The sequence below is a fragment of the Microtus pennsylvanicus genome, chromosome 11 (genome assembly GCF_037038515.1).
Source record: "Microtus pennsylvanicus isolate mMicPen1 chromosome 11, mMicPen1.hap1, whole genome shotgun sequence".
In the NCBI taxonomy this organism is placed as follows: Eukaryota; Metazoa; Chordata; class Mammalia; order Rodentia; family Cricetidae; genus Microtus; species Microtus pennsylvanicus.
The window spans coordinates 55,896,827-55,918,922 of record NC_134589.1 but is presented as its reverse complement, the minus strand read 5'-3'; the positions used below and the strand labels follow the sequence as shown (position 1 = coordinate 55,918,922).

At 37.5% G+C, this 22,096-nt stretch overlaps 1 protein-coding gene and 1 pseudogene across 7 annotated transcripts in view; one reads left to right on the top strand and one right to left on the bottom strand.

The window, feature by feature from the left end:
• Map2k4 (mitogen-activated protein kinase kinase 4) overlaps window positions 1–22,096 on the bottom strand; it is a 98,295-nt gene that overhangs the window by 48,606 nt on the left and 27,593 nt on the right. For 3 of the 7 annotated variants that reach the window (XM_075992141.1, XM_075992142.1, XM_075992147.1), the window contains one exon: window positions 13,812–13,914. In XM_075992141.1, the coding sequence (XP_075848256.1) occupies window positions 13,812–13,914 (103 nt within the window). Of the gene's footprint in view, window positions 1–662; window positions 1,003–13,811; window positions 13,915–22,096 lie in introns of those variants that run through there. The other 4 variants (XM_075992144.1, XM_075992143.1, XM_075992145.1 and 1 more) reach the window with 4 other exon arrangements.
• Window positions 50–8,501, top strand: LOC142859563 (THAP domain-containing protein 5-like; annotated as a pseudogene).

Below are 22,096 nucleotides of genomic sequence, written 5' to 3'. Positions count from 1 at the left end.
ACTTCAGACTTCACAATACAGTCATTGCAATACATACTCTGCTGTAAACATGCTGCCGGATCATCGTGGCTGTCCTACAATTAAACTTCACTTACAAGATGAACCTGGCCAGGAGCATGCTGACTACATGACGTGAATGCTGCCTGGTTACCATTTGAGCACCTAAATCACTGTGTGTATTCATTCCTAGATCCCTTTTCTCTTTTAAATTCTAATATTATACTATTAGAAACCCCAATTATCTACTCAGATCCTACAGATTTATTTCCAGAAATTAATCCCAAAATACATTTTTGGGTTTTTTTTTTTTTGGTTGTTTTTCTTTTCTTAAAAATCTTGCCCCCACATCAGCAGGATTAGGGATCTGTTAACCTTCTCCAGGTTTTCTTATCATTTAATTAAGAGCACTAAGAAGGCAGCAGATCTTATTAGTGTGGCAGGTGCCGCTCTCAGCTACTGTCTTTCAGCAGGTAATAGTAATTACCTTGATGGATTTATTGTTCAAAATAGGAACCTGATTTCTCAAACATGCTGATGCGTTTCCTTTAAAAAGCAAAACGCACCTTCTGTCAAGGCCCACCTCCCCTAAAAGCCTTTCCTTGTCTACTGAAGTGGAAGTGTGCTTCCCTGGCTCTTCGCCCCCTTCTAAGAAATGCACTTACCTATTTCTCTCCCTATGGTACCAAGCAGATCCTCCTTTCCAAATCACTTTTTCCTTTTTGTCTTTAAGCAAGAGCCAGGATGTACATAATGCTTCAAAGTTGTTTTACTCTCAGAGCTCTCACTCACACACACACACACACACACACACACACACACACACACACACATACACACACACACACACACACACCTGCCAATCTTCCTTAGACAAGAAAATAAACACAAACAAATCCTGATCCACAGCAAATGCTCCTCCCCGCATACGCTGTGAAGCTCTCTAGATGAATACTGTGCATCCTTCTGCAATGCAGCTCTGTTAATTCCGGAAATTTCCACAGTAAACTCAGCCTGTCGGTTACCATGGAAACTGCCTGCTTCCTGGCACTACTAACAAAATGAGAGTCTTTCCCTAGACCTAAGAGGCAGCAAAAGGAAAATCTGTAAAAAGTCACCAAAAAATTTGCTCAAACAATCCAACTGGAAACACTCACATTCTAAGGATTTTAGTCAGAAAGTAGTAAGAATCTGGTGCACTGTAGACACCTATAACCCCAGCATTCAGGAGGCTGCAGTAGGAGGATGAATGCCCTCAGCCAGTTTGGTCTAAACAGTAAGATCCTGTCTCTTGGAAGGAATGAAAGGAGGAAGAAGGGACAAACTAGAGAAATCTTCAATAGTTGGGCCAATACTGAGTTAAGATGGAAATTTGTCTTTAAGGAAGAGTGATATTAAAAGAGGATGAGGCAAATAATTCATGTTTATATACTGCTGCTACAGCCAACGTATCTGCTAAGAACTGGCCATCTACCAGCTATACTAACGCTTAACACTAGTCATTTTCCTGGGCTGTGCTTCATACAAAGGAAGATGAAGCTACAGGCTCTATGTTTTTAACCCCTATCCCCACCACAGCACTTAAAGGGGTACCTAAGGAATTTCACGAAAGACTCTCTTGGCATTACACATTACTAATTAGTCCCTTCCCAACTGCTTCCTTGAAAATGCTGGGTTTCTATGACATCACACACAACCAGTCTGCCTTCCACCTCTCAAGCACCTTTTCTTATTCTCTGCATGTTCCTTAAGCCTCTACTACATTTCTTTAGTGTTTGGTCCTATGTGCAATTTTCTCACCAAAATAAAGCCCTATCTTCTTACTAGGCAACTTTATTATCAATATCCTGACGACTCTCAGTTTCTTTTAAATCTCCAATTTAACACCTTGTCAGGTCCATGGATGTGACCAGGTTACACCACACTCCTAGCTACTCAGATACCTTTGTGGCCATGATGGAGCGAAATCCTCTGAAAGCACAAGTCAGAATCAGCCCTCCCTCTTAAGCCACTGCTGTCACATACTGTGTCACAGTGAGAAGTCGACTGTATATTCTGCTAGCTACTAAGTTTTTCCAAAAGAACATATATTATGCTTATTTTAGAAAAGAAGTAGTAACAGCACAAAGCTTACTATTTTACAGTTTTCTGTATTAATAAAATAGATATTCTTTTTTTTTGTTTACTATGACAGGGTCTCACTATGTAATTCTGGTTGTCCACTCATTACACGGACCAGGCTGACCTTGAACTCATCCACCTGCCTCTACCTCCCAAATGCTGGGATTAAAGGTGTGTACCACATCTGGCCAAAATGAATACTCTTACCTAAAGCATGTATTAATATTTTTAAAGATGATATGTTCAACCTAAATGATAAGCATCTATATTAAAAAATGTGGATTTTTTTTTGTTGTTATTTACTGAGACAGGGCCTCGCTATGCTGTCCAGGTTGGCCTTCCTCTTGGGCACAAAGTAACTCCCACTTTGGTTTCTTTAATAGTTGGAACTGTATGTCTAAGACCATATCTGACTCTAAAACATTCATCTGAGAGCAGAGTAAAGAAAAGTCTCCAGTGTTATCTAAATGCAGTCAACTACTCAGGCATACACTATACTTGGCATGACGCAACAAATGCTCATGTAGACCGAGTACCAGATAATACTTGATAACAACTTGATAAAAAATTTTATTCAGGCTTAATGCTCTTGCAGAGGGCCTGCGTTTAGCTCCCAACACCTACATCAGGTAGCAACGACCTGTAACTCTAGTTCTAGGGGATCCGATGTCCTCTTCTGGCCTCCACAGGTACCAATACCCATACAGTGTACATAAACTTACACAAACATGCCTACGTATATGCACATAAAGCAAATAAATAAATTTTACACAAATAAATCCCTCTACAGTTGTATCTGCCCAATGGTAGAAACTTTAAAAGCAGTTTTTAATGCCCTAGATAAAATTGCTAGTACTGCTATATAAATTTAGTAAATAAATCATTCTAGGTTTCTTTCAAATATCCTAGTAAGGTAAACTGAATGAGAAAAACTGACATTTGTCACATACTTTTCTATTAGCATAAGAACTGAATTCAACCAACACTCATGTTCATATATTTATCACCAAATATCTTGACTGTTGAAATGTATACTTTGAGAAAAAGGACAGAAAACCACTTCTACTGTTGAGTAAAAATAATCTAGCCATATAACTTTATTATTACTGTTTTGCTTCTTTACATTACAATACCATTTACATATAGTGAAACATCCAAATCATAACCATGTAGTACATTAAGTTTTAGCAAATTCATACACACTTAGGTATTCGAAGATTTAACAAAACATAAAGCCTGTTACCCCACATGGCTCCCAAGACAAGAACTATTCTGATCTTAACCACTATCATTGATTTCAGCCTTGCCAACTCTGGAATTTCAGGTAGATGAACCAAATGGTGTGTGCTCTTAGCTTTGTCTTAGCACTTGTGGATTCACGTATGCTTATGTGGATCAGTAACTTTTATTGTATTCTAGTAAGACAAAATTTATCCATTAATTTTCCCAGTATTAGACATCTGTATTCTTTCTAGTTTTGGGAACCACAATGAACAGTTAGTATGAGTGTTCAAAACCAAATTTTAATAAAACATTTTCACCCTGAGCAACAAAACACAAGGCTAGGCCATGTTTAAATTCATAAGAAACTACAAAGGAGTTTCCTAAAGTAATTGAATCCTTTTCTATTCCCTCAACAATATATAAGAATACTGATACCATCCTTTTATTTGGGCCATTCTGGCAACATCATTCTCATTTCAATATATCTCTTCTGATTACTAATGTATCTTCTCTTTCCATGCATTTATTACTTGTCCCTAAGGTTCTTTGTAAAATGTCCACATAAGCCTAAAACCCATTTTTTGAATGGGATCATTTATTCTGAGTAATTCATTATATATCTGAAAGTTCTTTGTCAGGTAAATGTGGAGTATTTTCTCACTTTATGACTGGCCTATGTACTTTCCTAAGAAACTTCTGGTAAGCATAAACATTATCATCAGTGAAGTTCAATTTATCTTTGGTGGCAATTTACACTAAGCATTTTCCTTTGTGTGTCAATTAAGTCTTTGCCTGTGCAAGATAAATACATGAGGATGTTTTCCTTTATAAGTTAAATGGAATTGCTATTTTACCCTTTAGGACAATGCTGTATCTCAAGCACATGGTGTGAACTAGGAATCGGGGTTCATTCTGTTATAGACCTCATCCCAGTGTGTTCCATCATCATAAAAGGCCTATCCTTTACCTGGAACTGTACAGGAATCTTGGACAAAAATTAACAGATTGTGCATGTGTGCTCATGTGCTGAACTTCCTATTCCATTTTATTAATGTATTTGTCTAACTATAATATCATTCTTCTACAAAGCTTTACTTATTGTATCTTCATACTAAACCTTGAAATCAAGTAATTTACATCCTTCACCTTCATTACTTTTTATAAAAGTATTTTTAGTATTCTATATCCTTTATATTAACACATAAATTACATAATTGAAATGGCTCTGTGTGTGTTTGTGTGTGTGTGTGTGTGTGTGTGTGTGTGTGTGTGGTGTTAAGGTTGCTAAGTTATTCCTGAGTTGAATTAATAAATGAATATGATAAGAACAGATAGCCTAGTAATACAACACTTCCCAATTCAGGAATACACCATTGTTTGTGTGCACGTGCAGTGTGTGTGTGTTAAGGTTTTAAAGGTGTTCCTGAGTTGAATTAATAAAAGAAAGTGAGCCACCATGTGGTTGCTGGGAATTGAACTCAGGACCTCTGGAAGAGCAGGCAATGCTCTTAACCACTGAGCCGCGGTGGTGGTGCAAGCCTTTAATCCCAGCACTTGGGAGGCAGAGGCAGGTGGATCTCTGTGAGTTCGAGGCCAGCCTGGTCTACAAGAGCTAGTTCCAGGACAGGCTCCAAAACCACAGAGAAACCCTGTCTCGAAAAACCAAAAAAAGAAAAAAGAAAGTGATAAGAGACACATTAGTAATACTGTACTTTTCAACATAGGAATACATGTTTTTGTGTGCACATTTATGTGTGTATACCTGTATAAATGGCAGTGGGGGTGATAGAGGGCTTGACACATGCTAAGCAAGCACTCATTACTGAGCTACATACATGACTTGTCCAGAAAAAAATATCCTGCCCATATATTCAAGTCCTTCTTTCTCTCAGTAATTAATGTACTAGAGAATTCTTAATGTATTTTCTTTAACTATATCAATAAATATTTTGTACATTTAAAGCCACTATAATCATTCTAAAATTTTTACTTTTCAAATATCTATGTATACTAATAGGTGATCATGGAAAGAAATGATTTCACCTGACCCCTTGCTAAAGTCACTTAATAATTTTGGTAATTTTTGTAGATTAAGATTTTTCTACATATGCAATCACAACACCTGTCTTTTAAAAAAATTAGTTTGCAATCCAATCTGTAAATCATTTTGTTCAGAGATCACACACATAGCACTGAGTCTTTCATCACTAAATAAGTACATTTCCTCAGAAGCTAGAAATGAGTTTAGTTAGTTTAATTAAGTGTTTTTGATAATTAATATTGTCAATTACTTTTTGCCTCTATTGAAATGCCCATATTTTTCTCCCTTGGTTTATTAATACAGTGAATTATAAGAATAATTTTCAAATATCCAATCAAGATGAATCCAATTTTGTGTTTATGAGTATTTAACTGTGTTTATTAACGTTGGAGTTCCATGGTCTCCTTTGCTATGTAATGTTCTTGTCTGGTTTCTATAGGTGTTATGTTGACTCCAAAGTTGAGCTAAAAATGTTCCTTATTCTGTTGTCTAAAAAGTTCTGTAAACTTAATACTATGTCTGCTTTTCTTTATTTTATGTATGTATGTATGTATTTGCTGTTGTTTGTTTCTGCCAGGGCCTCACACTACATTAGGCAGGATCACTAACAGACATGATATTGAGTTGTGCCCCACACCTTTCCTTTTTTTGAAACTTATTTATTAATTATGTATACAGGGTTCTTACTGCATGTAAGCCTTCAGGCCAGAAGAGGGCACCAGATCTCATTACTGATGGTTGTGAGGCACCATGTGGTTGCTGGGAATTGAACTCAAGACCTGTGGAAGAGTAGTCAGTGCTCTTAACCTCTGAGCCATCTCACCAGCCCCACCTTTCTTTTTTTTATTTGCTATCAGGAAAACCACCAAGGCCTCACCGTTCCTTTTTGAGATGTTTAAAGTATAAATTCAACTTTTTACCAGATGAGGGATTTCTTGAGTCAGTTTTGGTTATTTATGTCACAAACTAACTCAACTTGCTAAATTTGATGAAATAAATTACTGTATTTATATAGTGATAGCCCCTCTTTCAATTTTTACAATGGTAGCTTGGAGGTGTTTGTCTCTTTTATTGGGAGAGGGCATCTTGTCCTCCCATGTGTCACAGGAATATTTTAATGTCCTAGGCATTTATCACTGCTGTTAGTTTCCTTGTTTTAAGGTAGAGTCTAGTTCTATAACCCATGCTGAGCTCTTGGGTTTTCCAGACTCCTACCTGCCATACAGCAAAAGGGTGTAAAGCACCTCACTTATTTACTTACTAGCCTTTTAGGAACAACTTTCAAAATGGTTGAGTATTCTCTACTATTTACCTATTTCATGTCACCTAGAGTTCTGCTATTTTTACTATCTACTTTCTTCTAATTTATAACACTTGAATTCACTCTTTCCTAGCTCTTCAATGTTACTTACTAATTTCTAAAGAGACTTTGTGCCTTGCGTAGGCAGTGAGATACTTAATAAAAATATCCTTAGGCTTCTTTTTCTGACTCTTTAGAATTTTCATAAATTTCTCAGATTGAGTTTAACTGATGCCCATTTCTGGGGGGCAAGGAAGGGATGACTTAGAAAACATGTAGGGCCAGGCTTCATGGTATACACACAGAATCCATACACTTAGGGAGTTGAGGCAGGACTTTCAAGCCAGCCTGTGCTATACAGAATTTAAAATCATTCCTAAAGCTCTCTCTTAAACTCTCTACCATCTCACACACACACACACACACACACACACAGACACAGACACACACACACACACACACACACACACACACATACCCTACACAGTATTCAGAGATCAGTTTTCAACGGGAGCACATAATTCTTTCAATCAGAAGGTTTAATTTCAGTCTCCTCTAATGACAACTTCTAAATATACATGGAGTATCTTCCCTTTGCTCTTCTAACACTAGTGAACAGATGTTTGTGAGAATCAAGCTCACAATATAAAAGAAACCAGGAAAGGAGACAGCACTAGAGAAGAAACAGTAGCTGCCCACAACCTTGGCAGCCGGGTCATCAAGTGTTTTGGTATGCCTACTGCTCAGTGATATATTGCAAGAACCACGCTAATAATAAAGACTAGAATCTGAGGTTTTTTTTATTAACTCTACATGATAAAAAAAGACTTGAAAAGTGACTAAAGAATATGAGATGATACTCTTGGACTCTGAGGAAATATCAGTTACCATGTGGTGATTATTTTACTCCTGACTCAACTGATGTCGGATGGGGTATCCTTACTTAAAGCAAACTGCAATTCCAACAGTATTTTCTTTGCCTGAAGATTGTCAGATAAAAGACACTTCTTTTAAAAAAATTAAATGAAATAAATTCCCAGAGGAGGAAACTGGGAGATGAGAAAGAAATATGCTGAAAGCTGAATCCAAAAAAAAATCATTTACATCAAATGAAGCAAAAAAAAAAATACAGGTAACACAGGTGTACTACCTAAATATGTACAGTTACTTACTTGACTCAACTGCCCTAGGGAAATCACCAGCTTCAACAGCACAGTATACAAAGTAATATATTAACTCTTAAACAAGATACTTTGGAAACATCAGTAAATCAAAATTTAGTTGCAGCTGAGTTTTGTGTATCTTCTGAGAATCTAAGTTCAGAAGATATCATTACTAATTATCTTGTTAATTTAAACTTTATAAGTAATTCTGTGGAAACAGTGTCAGGTCAGGAAAATTCATTCTTCTTCAGCACAGTTAATAATGAAACACAAATAGGAAATCTGGTTTTGCCATTTTTATACCCACAGAAAAGTCAAAAGATGCAGTTAATTCTGCCACACCAACCCCAAAGCAAGCCATGAAAATGGAAGCACCGACTTAGACTCCTTAAATAAGAATGTAGACTACAGTGCAGAAGTTTTACAAATTGAACATTCACACCACATGGAAGGCATAAATAAGGAACATCTTTGGAAAGTCTCTAACCTACATTCAAAAGTCACTCTTTTTCAGCTACAAAAACAATAATCTCTAGCAAGATTGAAAACTTTGAAAGCTTTTATAAGCCAACTATGGCAGGAGAATTGGCTATCTAAAGAAAATGTCAAGATAATCGAGAACCCCTTCACAACATACAAAGTCACTGTTATATAAATAAGTTTTGAAAGTTATGATTTTTGTATAAGCTTTTTCCAGTTAAATCAAAATCAAAAGTGAACTTTGTCCTGTAGATAAAGTTCTTAATGAAGCTATGGAAATGTCCTAATGTTACAAACAACATCCTGTTCTTATAATGCTCATTATAATAGAGGAAACTAGAAGAGGTGTTTGACTAAAGAAATGTTTTATTACTTGATAGTTTTCCTAATTAAAGTTAAAACAGTAAGATTTATTTATAAAAATAACGAAACAAAAATATAGTCAAAACTGCCCAGATTGCATCAATCCTGGTTCTGCCACTGGCATATGACTTGAACAAGCTAGTAACTTGACTCTCAGAGGGCTGGGAATGTGTAGCTTGAGGATAGAGAACTTGCTGGCTTATGCAAGGCCTTAGAGCTCAGTCTAAGTACTGGGGGGAAAAGAGGATACTCAGTCCCTAATCTGTAAAATAAGGGCACTTATTGTATCATTAATAGTCTATTTCTTGGTATTCCTTCCCTTTCTATGAAGATACTTTGTTCAGAAAAGATTTTCTATAAGATGATATACACTTATAGTAGAAGTTATCTAGAATATTAACTATTACCTTATCCTCAATATTCATTGTGTTGTGTAACCCTTTGGCTTTAATTATATACCTATAATGTAAAGGAAAATATCACTATTAGTATTCCATTTCAGTTGAACTCAGCTGTCAGGAAACATGTTTTAAACTTGTATATATATACACACACACACACACACACACACACACACACACACACACCTCACCATTGTAATTGTCATCTAAGTGCCTGAACATCGTATATTTGTAAAACTATATTTATAAACCAAAAGTTTAATCTTAAAAATATTTAAAAATCATAGTTTTATATCTATTTCTTAATAGGTATGATTTTTTGAAGTGTGTTTCTATTGTTTTTACATCTAAAATGACAGTGTAACCCTTAATATTATACATTCCCTTCTATGTAAAGCTTATAGGGAAGAATTATAATTAAGTAGTTGAGAAGTTTATCCAAAGAGAACTGATAATGATATAAATAAAAATACTATTTGTATCCATACTGGATTTACGAGAAATCAATTTAAAACTAAAGATTATAGATATAGCCACACATGAGGAAGGGGTGGCAGTTCCCTGAGAACTGCCAACAGAACAACTGGATGTGTTACTGCCTGTGGTACTGAGCATGGTCCTACTGATCTTATTCTTACTTTGATTTTTGGGTTTTGGTTTTTGTTGTTGTTTTTAAATGAAAAAAAAAACCCTCTAAAAGGATGGTCCTGAGCTCTATAATATAAAAAAGATATCTAGGGACCTAGAAAATAGGAGATACTCAATAAATATTACCTGCCCTGGATCACAATAATTATTTTATAAGTCGATAGTAGTTATTTTAACTATATTATCATTTTGTTTCTTCAAGAAAATAAAACTTATTGGTATTATTTAACTGTGTTAGCTAGTATAAAACTATATTATTGCTTTATTAGGTGACTATAAAGGAAAACACCTGAAATTAAGTATTCCCGTGTTACATTTTGCTAATAAACAATTTAAAATAGGTCATACAAATGGGGGAGAACTTTACATAGAAGTGAAGATCATTCTAATTTCCTATTTTTTAATTATAATTGTTTTCAGGAATAATGTATATATCTAGCTGTGTTCTTTAAACTTAATAGACCAAAAGAAGTACTTAAGGTATTTTCTTGATTTGGGCCTATCAACTGAGAATCTTCTCAATCTAACCTAATTAATCTCTAAAGTTTTATCTACAGATTCTGACCTGCTTCATTTTTTATTTGAACTTTAACAAGAGTCTTTTACTTAATCCTATACATATTGTTAACTTCCCTATGTATATAAACCATTGAACTAACACTGTCATTCGCCAACCACAGTTTTCAAGCTCAGAAATTTTAAGTTAATTTCTACAAAAATAAAAACAAAATTTGTTACCTAAAGAAAAGATAGTAACAATACTAGGAAGATCAAAGTAAAAGAGTAAGCTGTAACTGAATTTGCAAGGCAGAAAAAACAGAAATGAAGAATAGCCTACAACAGAGGATTCACTGGATGGATGGATGGATGGATGGATGGATGGATGGATGGATGGATGGTTTTTACTACAGAAGATCAAACACAAGAAGCATCAGTGAAGGATACAGGATAGGGTCAATCCTAGAACCTATTTAAACCCACAGGACATAAGAAGTCACAGATCCTTAGATGATGCCAAGCAAACTTAATCTAATGTTGTTTACTCTGGAGTGACTGTACCAAAGGCACAAGCACAGGAAAAAAAAACAGTAAAATCTGTAATAGAGAAAGCTTATCTCTTTGCCTAGTTTAATCCCAAAATGCAGCAAGCAGCCCCATGTATAAACCTTCCCTCCACAACAGAATCTACTCTCTGCCTATTAAAAGGGGAGAAGGGGACAGAGACAGAGTAGGCAGAGATGAGAACTATCCTGGCGCTACTTGGGGAATGAGGGAGAGCCCTCTCCCGTCTCCAGCTAAAAAGCTCTTTTCTTTTAGCCTGTCAACTTTGTACACTAAGTGAAGAAAGCGCCTTCCACAGAACTTCATTCTCTCTGCCCTCCCACCAAACTCTTCACGTTTCCCACTCTGTCCCTCAGTTCATCAGATGAAATAAGTCAAGCTTGAACTGCACACCAGAGTCAAGCCAGAGACAGTGATAGTGCTGAGTAGAAGCCAGTATTTAGCTTCCACCTACTGTTCTTATCTACAGAAAAAGTTAAAGACCAACGTTTCCCAGGTATGCTGCCCTACGCCTATTTCAGCAGTCAGAAAGCTGAAGCAGGAGGAATGCTGTGTGTTAGAGGCCAGTCTGGACTGCAGGGCCTCTCTCAGAAAGCTGAAGAAAATAAAAGTTCCCACCCTTCACCCAACAGTAAGTGCTCTTCTCATTATAGCTTTCCTGAGAGCATGCACTACAGAGTTCAGAGTGCTGGTGATTGACATAGGACTTTAAAATGGAATCTCTGTTCCAATAGGTCAAACAAAGGTAAACAAGGCCTTGGTCTCATCAAAGGCCCTAAATTGTAGTTCCCAATGCTTACGCCCCAAACATATCAACACTCATTTATTTTCAGGTTACTCTAAATATATATTGTGTGCATGAGGAAGGGGGTCCTTGCATCTGTGTGGGGGGGGGGTGCATGTGTTTGGGTGTGTCTCACCTGCATGTATGTTTGTGCACCCAGTACTCACAGAGGCCAGAAGAGGGAGTCTTAATCCAGGAAACTGGAGTTACAGGCGATTGTGAAACACCATGAGGATGGTGGGAATTAAGCCTGATTACTCTGAGTGACCCATTCTCTTAAGAGTCAAACCATCTCTTTAGCCCATTTCCAAGTTAACTTCTAAACTTGTTTTTTCTTGTTGAATAACTGTGCTGTGTTATAGCAATAACTGTCCTGTGCACACTTTAAACAATTTCGTTCAGGAAGGCATCAACCATTACCACAATAAAGTTATAGAACATAACATTAGAATATCTACTTCCCAAGTTTACATAGCAAATATGATTTTAGCACAAATCTGACACATAAGAATAGCCCTGGGGTGTGAGGAAGACAGTGTCTGGTATAATGCAAATCTGACAGAAATATAGAAAGGGGTCATACATTTTTTTAATCTATTTTTCTTTACATTCTGGTTTAAACAACTTAGTTTTTCATTTTAGAAGCCAAATGGCAAAACATTAACAGCTGTTAAATGTAGAAGAGTCTCTATTATATGACTAATTTTTCACATGCTAGAAATATTGATAGTTTTAATCAATGGTAATTAAAGCCTGGTATTTCCTAATGAGATGATTTCTTTATCCTCCAAGGATTCAAATGGAAAGAGGAAAGAAAGCAAAGGAAGACTGGAGGGATACTCTCCTTTCTTACCCTTCAAGCATGTGTCTAGCTGGCAACCACAGTAATAAAGTGAACTACGTTTATGGGTGCATTCTAGACTTGTTTTCACCAAATGGTAAAAAATGTGGAAGGAGCATTGTTTGGTGCTGGAGCTTTGACTGGTTAGGTACTGGGTTTCCTTGCTCAATATAAGTCCCACATGATGTTTCAAAAGAATAAGACTGAAACTCTAGGTAAGCTCTTAAAGAGAAAATCATGAGTGGATAGCTTTCTCAGACAGATAAGCTATCCTTCATACTAAGGTTATTGGTGAAACCTTTAATATAAACACACAGTCTGCCAGGCGGTGGTGGCTCGCCTTTAATCCCAGTACTTGGGGGGCAGAGACTGGTGGATCTCTGTGAGTTCAAGGCCAGCCTGGTCTACAAGAGCTAGTTCCAAAATAGCCAGGGCTGTTACACAGAGAAATCCTGTCTCAAAAAAACAAAAACAAAACAAACAAACAAACCCACAGTCCTCACTTGTCGATATTACTACAGCAAAAATAAAGTATTTCAGTCACACCTCTTAAAGGACACTGCACCCACTTGTTACTGTTTGCAAATACAAGGTGTGCCTAACTTCAGAAGAGAACCAATAACTGTGCCTCTTTGAGAAGACTACATATATCTGAAGTCCAATAAAGCCTGAATCCAGACATTAATAAATTATTTTTAAAACATGATACTCTGTTGCCAGCTTTTAAACTATAACTCTCACCACCTGTTCTCTGTCTCAATACTAGGCCTAAATGAAAACACAAATGGATACATGTAAAGCCTCTAGCTGTCATGTTCAGGAAGGTTTGGGGGAAAAGATATCTATTTAATACACCACATCACTTAGACTGAAGATTTTGGTAAATTATGATTTCTAAAGTTATTAGTTAAAATTAACTAACATGTTCCCAGTATTTTCAGTAAGATACATTATCATTTCTATCTTTTTAAGATGTTAATAAAAGATTACACCAACATCTATACACTAACTGGAACCAACTTTGATTTATATGCATCTTCTAGAAACAAGAATCAATGTTTCCACTAAGTGAACAGTGGGAAATGACACTAAGAAGACAGCTGTATTCTTAAATACAACCTGTACTTTAACTCAAAGTCCAAAGTTTATTAAGGGTATTTAGAAAGATAGATGGGAGCCTGTGTCTTTGGAAGTGTTTTCCAAAGTAAACATTTAAAAAGGAAAATTGTGTTCATCAACTTAAGACTACAGAAATCAGTAACTTTCTATTTAAGTTCAAAGAGTGTAACATTTCAAATCATTGTAAGGAAACAGAAACAGCAGTCCTGGTTTGCATAAAGTGCAACATCAGGAAAGTGTTGCCCTTAGTCCCTTGAGAGTACTCACATGTGTGGGTTCTGGACTCCAGTAGTGTTAGGATGGAGAGTAAACCTTGCTGTTGATTTGACAGGTGGATTGGCAAAATTCAACTTCAGTGCTTTGCGCTTACCTGAGAAATGACAAATACGAAGTAAAAATTTCAACTAATCACAAATACATGCAATTTTTGTCATTAAATTTAATTACTTTTTTAACATTCAAGAATTATAAAACAGCATTACTTTTCAGGTATGAGAAATTCAGTGAAAGGCAGAGAAACTTGCTTTAATAAATCAGTCAATATAGAACAAGAATCGAAAAGGCAACAAGTATCTTACAATGAAAACAAAGTAAACAAAAGTTATATTATGCCCACTCCCACAAATCACTCTCTGTGATGCTCAGTGTCCAGAAGTCTAATTCTTGGCAGGAATAGTCAAGTCTCAGTGGTAAGCTCAAACACTGCAGTGCTAGAAGTCAAAATGTCTTCAGTTAGTCCCCATTCCTTCAGAGCACTGCAAATGCTGGTGGGGTGGGGGGGGGTGTGAAACATTCTGAAGCTGTGATAGTGGAAACCATCACAGCATGGTCAATTTCAAGCTAACAACACAGGTACCCCAATAATTACTTCCTGGAAGCAATTTCTTCGGTCTTAAAAGCAGGGAAGTATCAGCTTTTTTTTTTTTTTTTTTTGGATTTTCGAGACAGTTTCGAGATTAAAGGCGTGCGCCACCACCACCTGGCTACATTTTTTATACCTTTATCAGAAACAGAATATAATAGCAATTTCCAAGATCAATACAGTTGTAGTTTCCAGGAAACAATGATGTTTGCAAGCTATACAGGGCACACCATTTTAATAGATGATCTCAAAATTTCATTCAGGCCATGGTTCTGCTTCAACATATTTCCTTGCTAGCCATATTTCCTTCTGGGCCAATAAACCGCATAGAATCACACTTCTTTAGGATTTCTACAGATGTTCTGTAACAGAACAGGGTTTTCACTCATTCTGGTTTTATGTTCATTTTAGGGATATTTTCTTTGGTACTCCTGTCTCCAGAGTGTTTTATGCACGCATCTAGCTACTCAGCCAATCTCTACAATCAACACATTCCCACCTCAGTAAATTTTAAAGGTTTACCAGAGCATACCAACTGCGGATATAAAGACTGGAGAGTGGAACAAGGGGTGTCAGACTGAGAGGATGGGCAGTCCTAGAGCAGCTGTGAGGGATAGGCCTTTCTAGAAGATTAGAAAGATACTAGGCACAGCTGCTTCAGAAATAAGAATGGTACAGGAGTTTTCCATATGATTTGCTGTGTCCGGTATCAAAACTTTAATTTCAAACCACTACTTTCATCTGACTCATTAGGGACATTCAAACTACATGTAAAAGTGCTCTGCATACAAAAACAATTAATTTTAAAAGTATATATTACTAGGGAGTTGGGGAACAAAACATTTTTTTGTTGTTTGTTTTTGATACAGGGTTTCATGTAGCCCACCTGGCCTCAAAGTCGTTATGTAGTTGAGTAATGAGTTTGCTCTGTTAATTCTCCCGGCTCTACCTCCTGAGTGTAAGTGCTAGGATTATAGACATGCATTACCATTTCTAGTTTAAAACTCTTAAAATTAAAACCAAAACTAGGAAAAATCACCTGGACAAAGCAGCAGGCTAAAAAATGGGAAAAGTTTTTACCAGCTACCCATCTGATAGAGGGCTAATATCCAAAATATATAAATAACACAAAAAACTAGACATCAATAAAACATAATTCCATTAAAAATGGAGTACAAATCTAAACAGAATTCTTAAACGAAGAAACTCAAATGGTTGAGAAGCACTTTACGAAAAAGTTCACATCTGTCATCAGGAAAATGCAAACCAAACTACTTTGAGATTTCATCTTATATCAATCAGAACGGCCAACACCAATAAAATAAAAGACAGCTCATGCTGGTGAGGATATGAAGTACAGAACGCCCATTGCTGTTGAGAGCATATAGTAACTATGGAAATAAGTTTAGTGGTTATTCAAAAAGACAGAACTCAATTTATCTCAATTTCTAGCCATACCACTCTTGGGCATAAACTCAAAGAATGCTTCATCCTATTAAAGACACTTGCTCAACTATGTTCATTGTTGCTCTATTCATAATAGACAGAAATTGGAAACAACCTAGATGTCTGTCAATAGATGAATGGATAAAAGAAAAATGTGGTACATTTACACAATAGAGTATTACTCAGCCATTAAAAAAATAAAATCATGAGATTTGCAGGTAAATGGATGGAACTAGGAAAAAATCATTGTGAATAAGGTAACTCAGACCCAGAAAGACAATATGGTGTGTATTCACTTATATGTGGATGCTACACAAGCTATAATCCATAGAACTACAGGTAAGGGACTGGAGAGCTGGGGATGGATCTCCCTAGGAAGGTAAATAGAATATAGTTATGGATGGATGAGGAGGAGGGAGGACTGGAATGGGAGGATCAAATGGGAAGGAGAATAGAAAAGGGGAAAAAGGAAGGGAGTGTGGGGAGGGACTAAAACCAAGGGCCATTTGTAGGGTTATATGGAAACCTAATCAAGTACAAGTTTCTTATAATATATACATATATGAAGGTACTCTAAATGCAAAGGCTATATAACGGGGGAAGAGAACCCCAACTGGACACCTCTCATTACCGGGAATGGGTTACAGCTAATCAAATTCTTGGTCAAAAGGGTCCCATAGGAATCCCTGAACAACCCAGGCTATTGCCAAGGCTACTAATGTCTCTCCACAAACTGACAGTAAGTCCCTATGGCTGAAGACAACCTACACACTCAGTGAACACAGAGAAGTCAAGCTGGTGTTCACCTAGATCTTCACCCCTATTTGTGGTACTGGAAGGTACTCTACATGCTAACAAAAGAGAAAGGTAAATACCAACCAGGTTACAAACCTCAATCTACAGGAGTGACTCACTTGTAAGATATGCTGGAGCAATAGTGGCACAAAGCTTGTGGGAGTGACCAACCAATACCTGCTTTGAGTTAAGACCCATTCCATGAGATAGAACCCATACCCAATGCTACTTGGGTGGCACTGATCTCTGCCTTGCTCAGCCAATATCAGATAAGCTTCCTCCTGCAACAGATGAGAACAAATACAGAGACCCACAGCCAGACAATATGCAGAAAGTGAGAGACCTTGGAACACTGAGCCCTAATAGGGAGGGTTCTATCAAATTCTTCCTCACAGGAACCAGAAAACTCTGTGGCAGAGGAGGCAGAAAGTGTAAAAGCCAGAGGTGATGGTCGATACCGAGAATCAAGGCCTTCTCGTCACAACAGGGCTGGCACACATATGAACTCACAGAGACTGTGACAACATGCACAGGGCCAGCAGGGGGTCTACACCAGATGGTGAAAGAAGTTATCGCCAATTGATAGTCACTAGAAAATGAAGGTAATTTTCTCTAAGAGAGTCTCAGTGGGGAAACTACTTTTAAGGTAGGCCCCATGCCCAGCAGTAGATGACCCACACAAAATAAATTCAAAGGCATCTTTGGAGGTTGTTTCATAATGTTAAGTCAGGGAGGGTTTTATTTTGTTGTTGTTTTGTGTTTTTTTTTTTAAGCTAACAGGTTCTTAGTGTGTATCTTAGAGTTTCCAGTTTGGGAGTTTTAAGAGTGTGTGAACATGTGTGTCTCTACATCTATATGTGTTTCTTGTGCTTTCTCTTTGGTTCTTTTTCTTCTTTGGTTGTTCTATCATAGCCCAATTTGCTTGTTTTTAATTATCATTGTATTGTGTTGTATTGTATTATTATTTCTTATTGTTTGTTTTCTAAGGAGAGACACAAAGGCCATGAATCTGGATGGAAGAGGAGATAGGGAGAAACTGGAAAGAATAGGGGGAGAGGAAATTGTAATCAGAAAATATTGCATGAAAAAAACATATTTTCTAAAGAAAATTTTAAAAATTCAATAAAATCAATTTTGGAGGTGTGCGGTAAAAAGGGAGACAGTGACAAAGTAAATCCAGCCAAACTGGAGCCTATTAATATAGACCAGGTTAGCCTCAAACTGACAATGATCCTCTCCTATGCTGCCTTTTGTGTGCTGGGATTCCAGGTGTCACCACCACATGTGACACAGCTAGGCAATCTTTAACACTTAGAAACAAAGCAAGAAGCAAGCTAGTTGGGTATGGTGGCTTGTACCAGCACAGAGGAAGCTGAGGCAAGGGAATTACCACAAGCATGAGGCCAAGCTGGTCAACACAAGCAGGTTCAAAGCTGCCAGCGCTACACTGTACGTCTCTCTCTATCTCTAGCAAAACAAAACAAATTTGACAAAGAACAGTAATATAAGTAAGAACTCTATGAAGTGCTAACACCAGAAACATTCAAGATGTTTTATTTGCTAATGTGGCCCAGTCTAGAGGGTTTGTTCTAAGTACAAGCTTGGCTAGATAGAGAACAAGTTGATCAGGGTGGCTGGGTAAAAGAACCAAAAACAACAAATTCCTTTGAAAAAGCAAACTGACAGAATTCAGTAATATAAAATTTTTTTTTAATGAAATGCTCCTTTCTTCCTGAAAATCTGTTCTTGTGATACTCAAAGGCAAGGGATTTGCCCTGATGGGATTCACTGTGTTAATTTTCTAAACAGTTCCTTCTACTTTGTATTCTGTGAATGGAAATGTTGTTCATGCCACCCTCTCACCGCTGAACTGTGGAGTCAGGTCATTTGTCTTCCAGTTTCTAGGTTGACAAACAAAAATTATTGAGCCACAATGGACAATAGACTGAGTCTCACCATTGACTGAAATGATTCTGATGATTGTGTTGATGTTGTAACGTGATAATACTCTGGGGATGGTGAGGTAAAATAAATGTATTTTGTACATTAAGTTATATATGACTAATACAGGATCAGATTGTAGTGGGCTGAATGGTGACCCCCAAAGATACCAAGGACCTATGAATGTTGCATATATAGCAAGGATAGCAGAGAAGATTAAAGACGAGCAAGCATGTATCTTAGTGAGCTAAAACCCAACAAAGTCACCAAGTTAAAAGCTGAACACTATTTGTCACATGTTGTGCTTAAAAACAACTAACACACATGCATGATCTCTCTAGATGAAGAAAAACTGACAAAAGACGTAGATCACACATGAGTCAAAGAGAACAAAGAACTGTTATGAAAGCAAAACACTAAACGACTTTCTCAATTTGTGGGTGATGGGCCAGTAACAGACAACCTCTGCAGGGTATACTGAAGCATGCTTCTACAATGAAAGCTCACTTGAGCTATCTTCTTGAAGATAAAGATATCTAAAAGCACACAGAAAAGAGGAATTCTTTTTCAGCACTGTGTCTTAACAAAAATCAAATTGAAAGAAAGGAGTTTTAAGGGCAATTTACTTAAAAAAACAAATGCACATAGTTTAACACAATGAAATTTATTTATGTAAGTTAGATTTAAACATGTTCTACACTCAATCTGTAAATAAGTATACATTCCAACCATTCGCTAACAAATATATGAAAGACCTATAAGTTTTCAGTCTCTCCAGATGCAAATGTCTTAACAAGAAAACTAAGTAAGACCCAATTATCCTGCCAGTTCTCATGAAGACACCTTAACCCTACAAACGATTAGCTAATGATGAATTTGAAACTAAATATCTTGAGAAGGAAGGCCCCATGCTGATAAGACTAAGGTAGGGGAGGAAAGGGGTGGTCTCCTTTCAAACACCACAGGTACCAGGTTTTCCTTCAAAGCATACTCTTCCTTCATCCATCAGTGCTGTCTCCTCCTTTTCTCAAGTGTCCCAAAAGACCCAGGGGATCATGCACAGCTGCATGTATTCAGGCATTTCCTATTGAAGGGTTGGTGCTGAATATGGAACCTGAGGCTTCTTGCACACTAAGCACCCACTCTGACACTGAGCTATAGCCTCAGTTATTTGTAATCACTAAAAACTCAAACACACATAACACTACTAAGGATTTTTTTTTAATTAGAAAGAGAGAAAGAGAGAGGAGAGAAGAGAGAAGGGGAGGGGAGGGGAGGGGAGGGGAGGGGAGGGAAGGAGAGGAGAGGAGACCTGAAATGATGTTTCACTAGCAGTAAACAACTGGTGCTATAAAAAGCCCATGAGGCCGGGCAGTGGTGGCGCACACCTTTAATCCCAGCACTCAGAAGGCAGAGGCAGGTGGATCTCTGTGAGTTCGAGGCCAGGTCTACAAGAGCTAGTTCCAGGACAGGCTCCAAAAGCCACAGAGAAACCCTGCCTCAAAAAACCGATAGATAGATAGAGAGATAGAGAGATAGATAGATAGAGAGAGAGAGAGAGAGAGAGAGAGAGAGAGAGAGAGAGAGAGAGACAGACAGACAGACAGACAGACAGACAGACGGATGGAATAAAAAGCCTATGAAAGGCTGGAGAGATGGCTCAGGAGTTAAGAGCACTAGCTGCTCTTCCAGAGGACCTAGGTTCAATTCCCAGCACCCACATGGGAACTCACAACTGTCAGTAACTAACTCCAGTTCCCAGGGATCTGACACCTCACACAAGCATACATGCAGGAAAAACACTAACACACATAAAATAAAAATAAATTATATTTTTAAAAAGACCGTGAAAGACTTCAAAGACAGCAAGAGCTATAAAATAGAACTTAACATAATAGATAAAAAAAACATATATTTGTGGCAACACCCTTTTGGTCACATAATAAGGAGCCAGCAGGGATAGAACTTCCCCTTAACTATGACAGCAGAAACCAAGCAGCATATAATACTTAAATCATAGGAGTTTCCTATGAGAAGATCAGTGCCAGGAGAGGAAAATGTTTCCAATGTTTACTGATCTGGGAACAGACATGACACACACAGCCCCAGATAACTCCACTTCAGATGCTCAAGTAACTGGAGTAGAAATATGAGTATATATTGCACTTGATGATTTTGCTGTATGTACAGGCCAGTGTTTGTATTTCCCAAGAACTGCACCGGATCACCCATCACCCGTGTTGGAAACACTGCCTAACTTGGCTTAGAGAAAATGAGAACATTTTGTTAATACTAGAAAAATTAAAATCATGCCTGGCCCACCATCTGACCTGGGCTGTTTGGCAGCCTATGACCCAAGACTAAAGGAAGCAGCCTCTTGTCACCACTCTCAGAGTTCTGCTGTCTAATTTGTCTGAAGAGAACACCCCATACCAGCCAGAATGGGCTTTCACTTCACCTACACACAATGTTCTTCTCAAAGTTCCCTTAAGAAAGAAAAGGTACTGTCAAGTATGGGACCATCAAGGTAACTAAGAACCATAAATCTGAAAATTGGGGCTCCAGGAGGCATTAGGGAGGGAGGAGGTCAGTACAATTAAAATACACAGTAGGTATATTATATGTACATGTGAAAGTCCCAAAGAATAAAAAATATATTTAAAAATATTCAATGATTTTGAAGATCAAGATTTACCCAAGTGGATCCACGGAGACACAGAAATGCCCTTCCCTTGTATTTCTGATTAGCTAGCAGAATACTGAAGGTGAAGGGAAATATACCCACCTTTACTTAGCTCCCAGTAAGAGGAAAAGAATCCTAAATATTCTCCCTGAACTAACTGCTCAAGCAACACAAACCTTTAATACCATGTTCCCAATCAGCTTCTCCTACCTCACAGTTTGGCTCTCCTTCAAAGACTCCAATGAAGGAGCTGACAGTATTCTACTCTTGTTCTGTATCTATGGTCATGGTAATCCAAGAACTGAAAACAGCTCTCACTCACCTTCTACAGATGAGGAAAACACTCTTTTCCTCATGATTCATTAAGAATCAGCATTATGTACAGTTACAAAGTCATCAAAACTGGCTCAATTGGAAAAGTACTTGCTATAGATACAAATAGACCGGAGTTCAGATCTTCAAAACACACAAAAAGCCAAGTGCAGAGGTACCATACTATACCCCAGGATTCCTGGGCTTACTGGGTTAGCCCGTCAGTGAACTCCAGTTTCAGGAAGAAATCCTGTCTCAAAAACTAAGGTAGGGAGTGTATAAGGAGCACATTCAACATCAACCACAACGTCCATTTGCCTCTACAAATGTATACACAGGGCTGTGCACCAGCACAAATACATGCATACATCATCATCAAGCTTGTTCCCAGAGAGACTCTATGCTCACACTGGTCCACCGTGCTCCCCTCTGACCATTGAGTTTGTTCATGTTACTGAACTGTTAACCTCCTCAAATTTTAACTATCTTGATTTATCTCTGAAATCTGCAAAT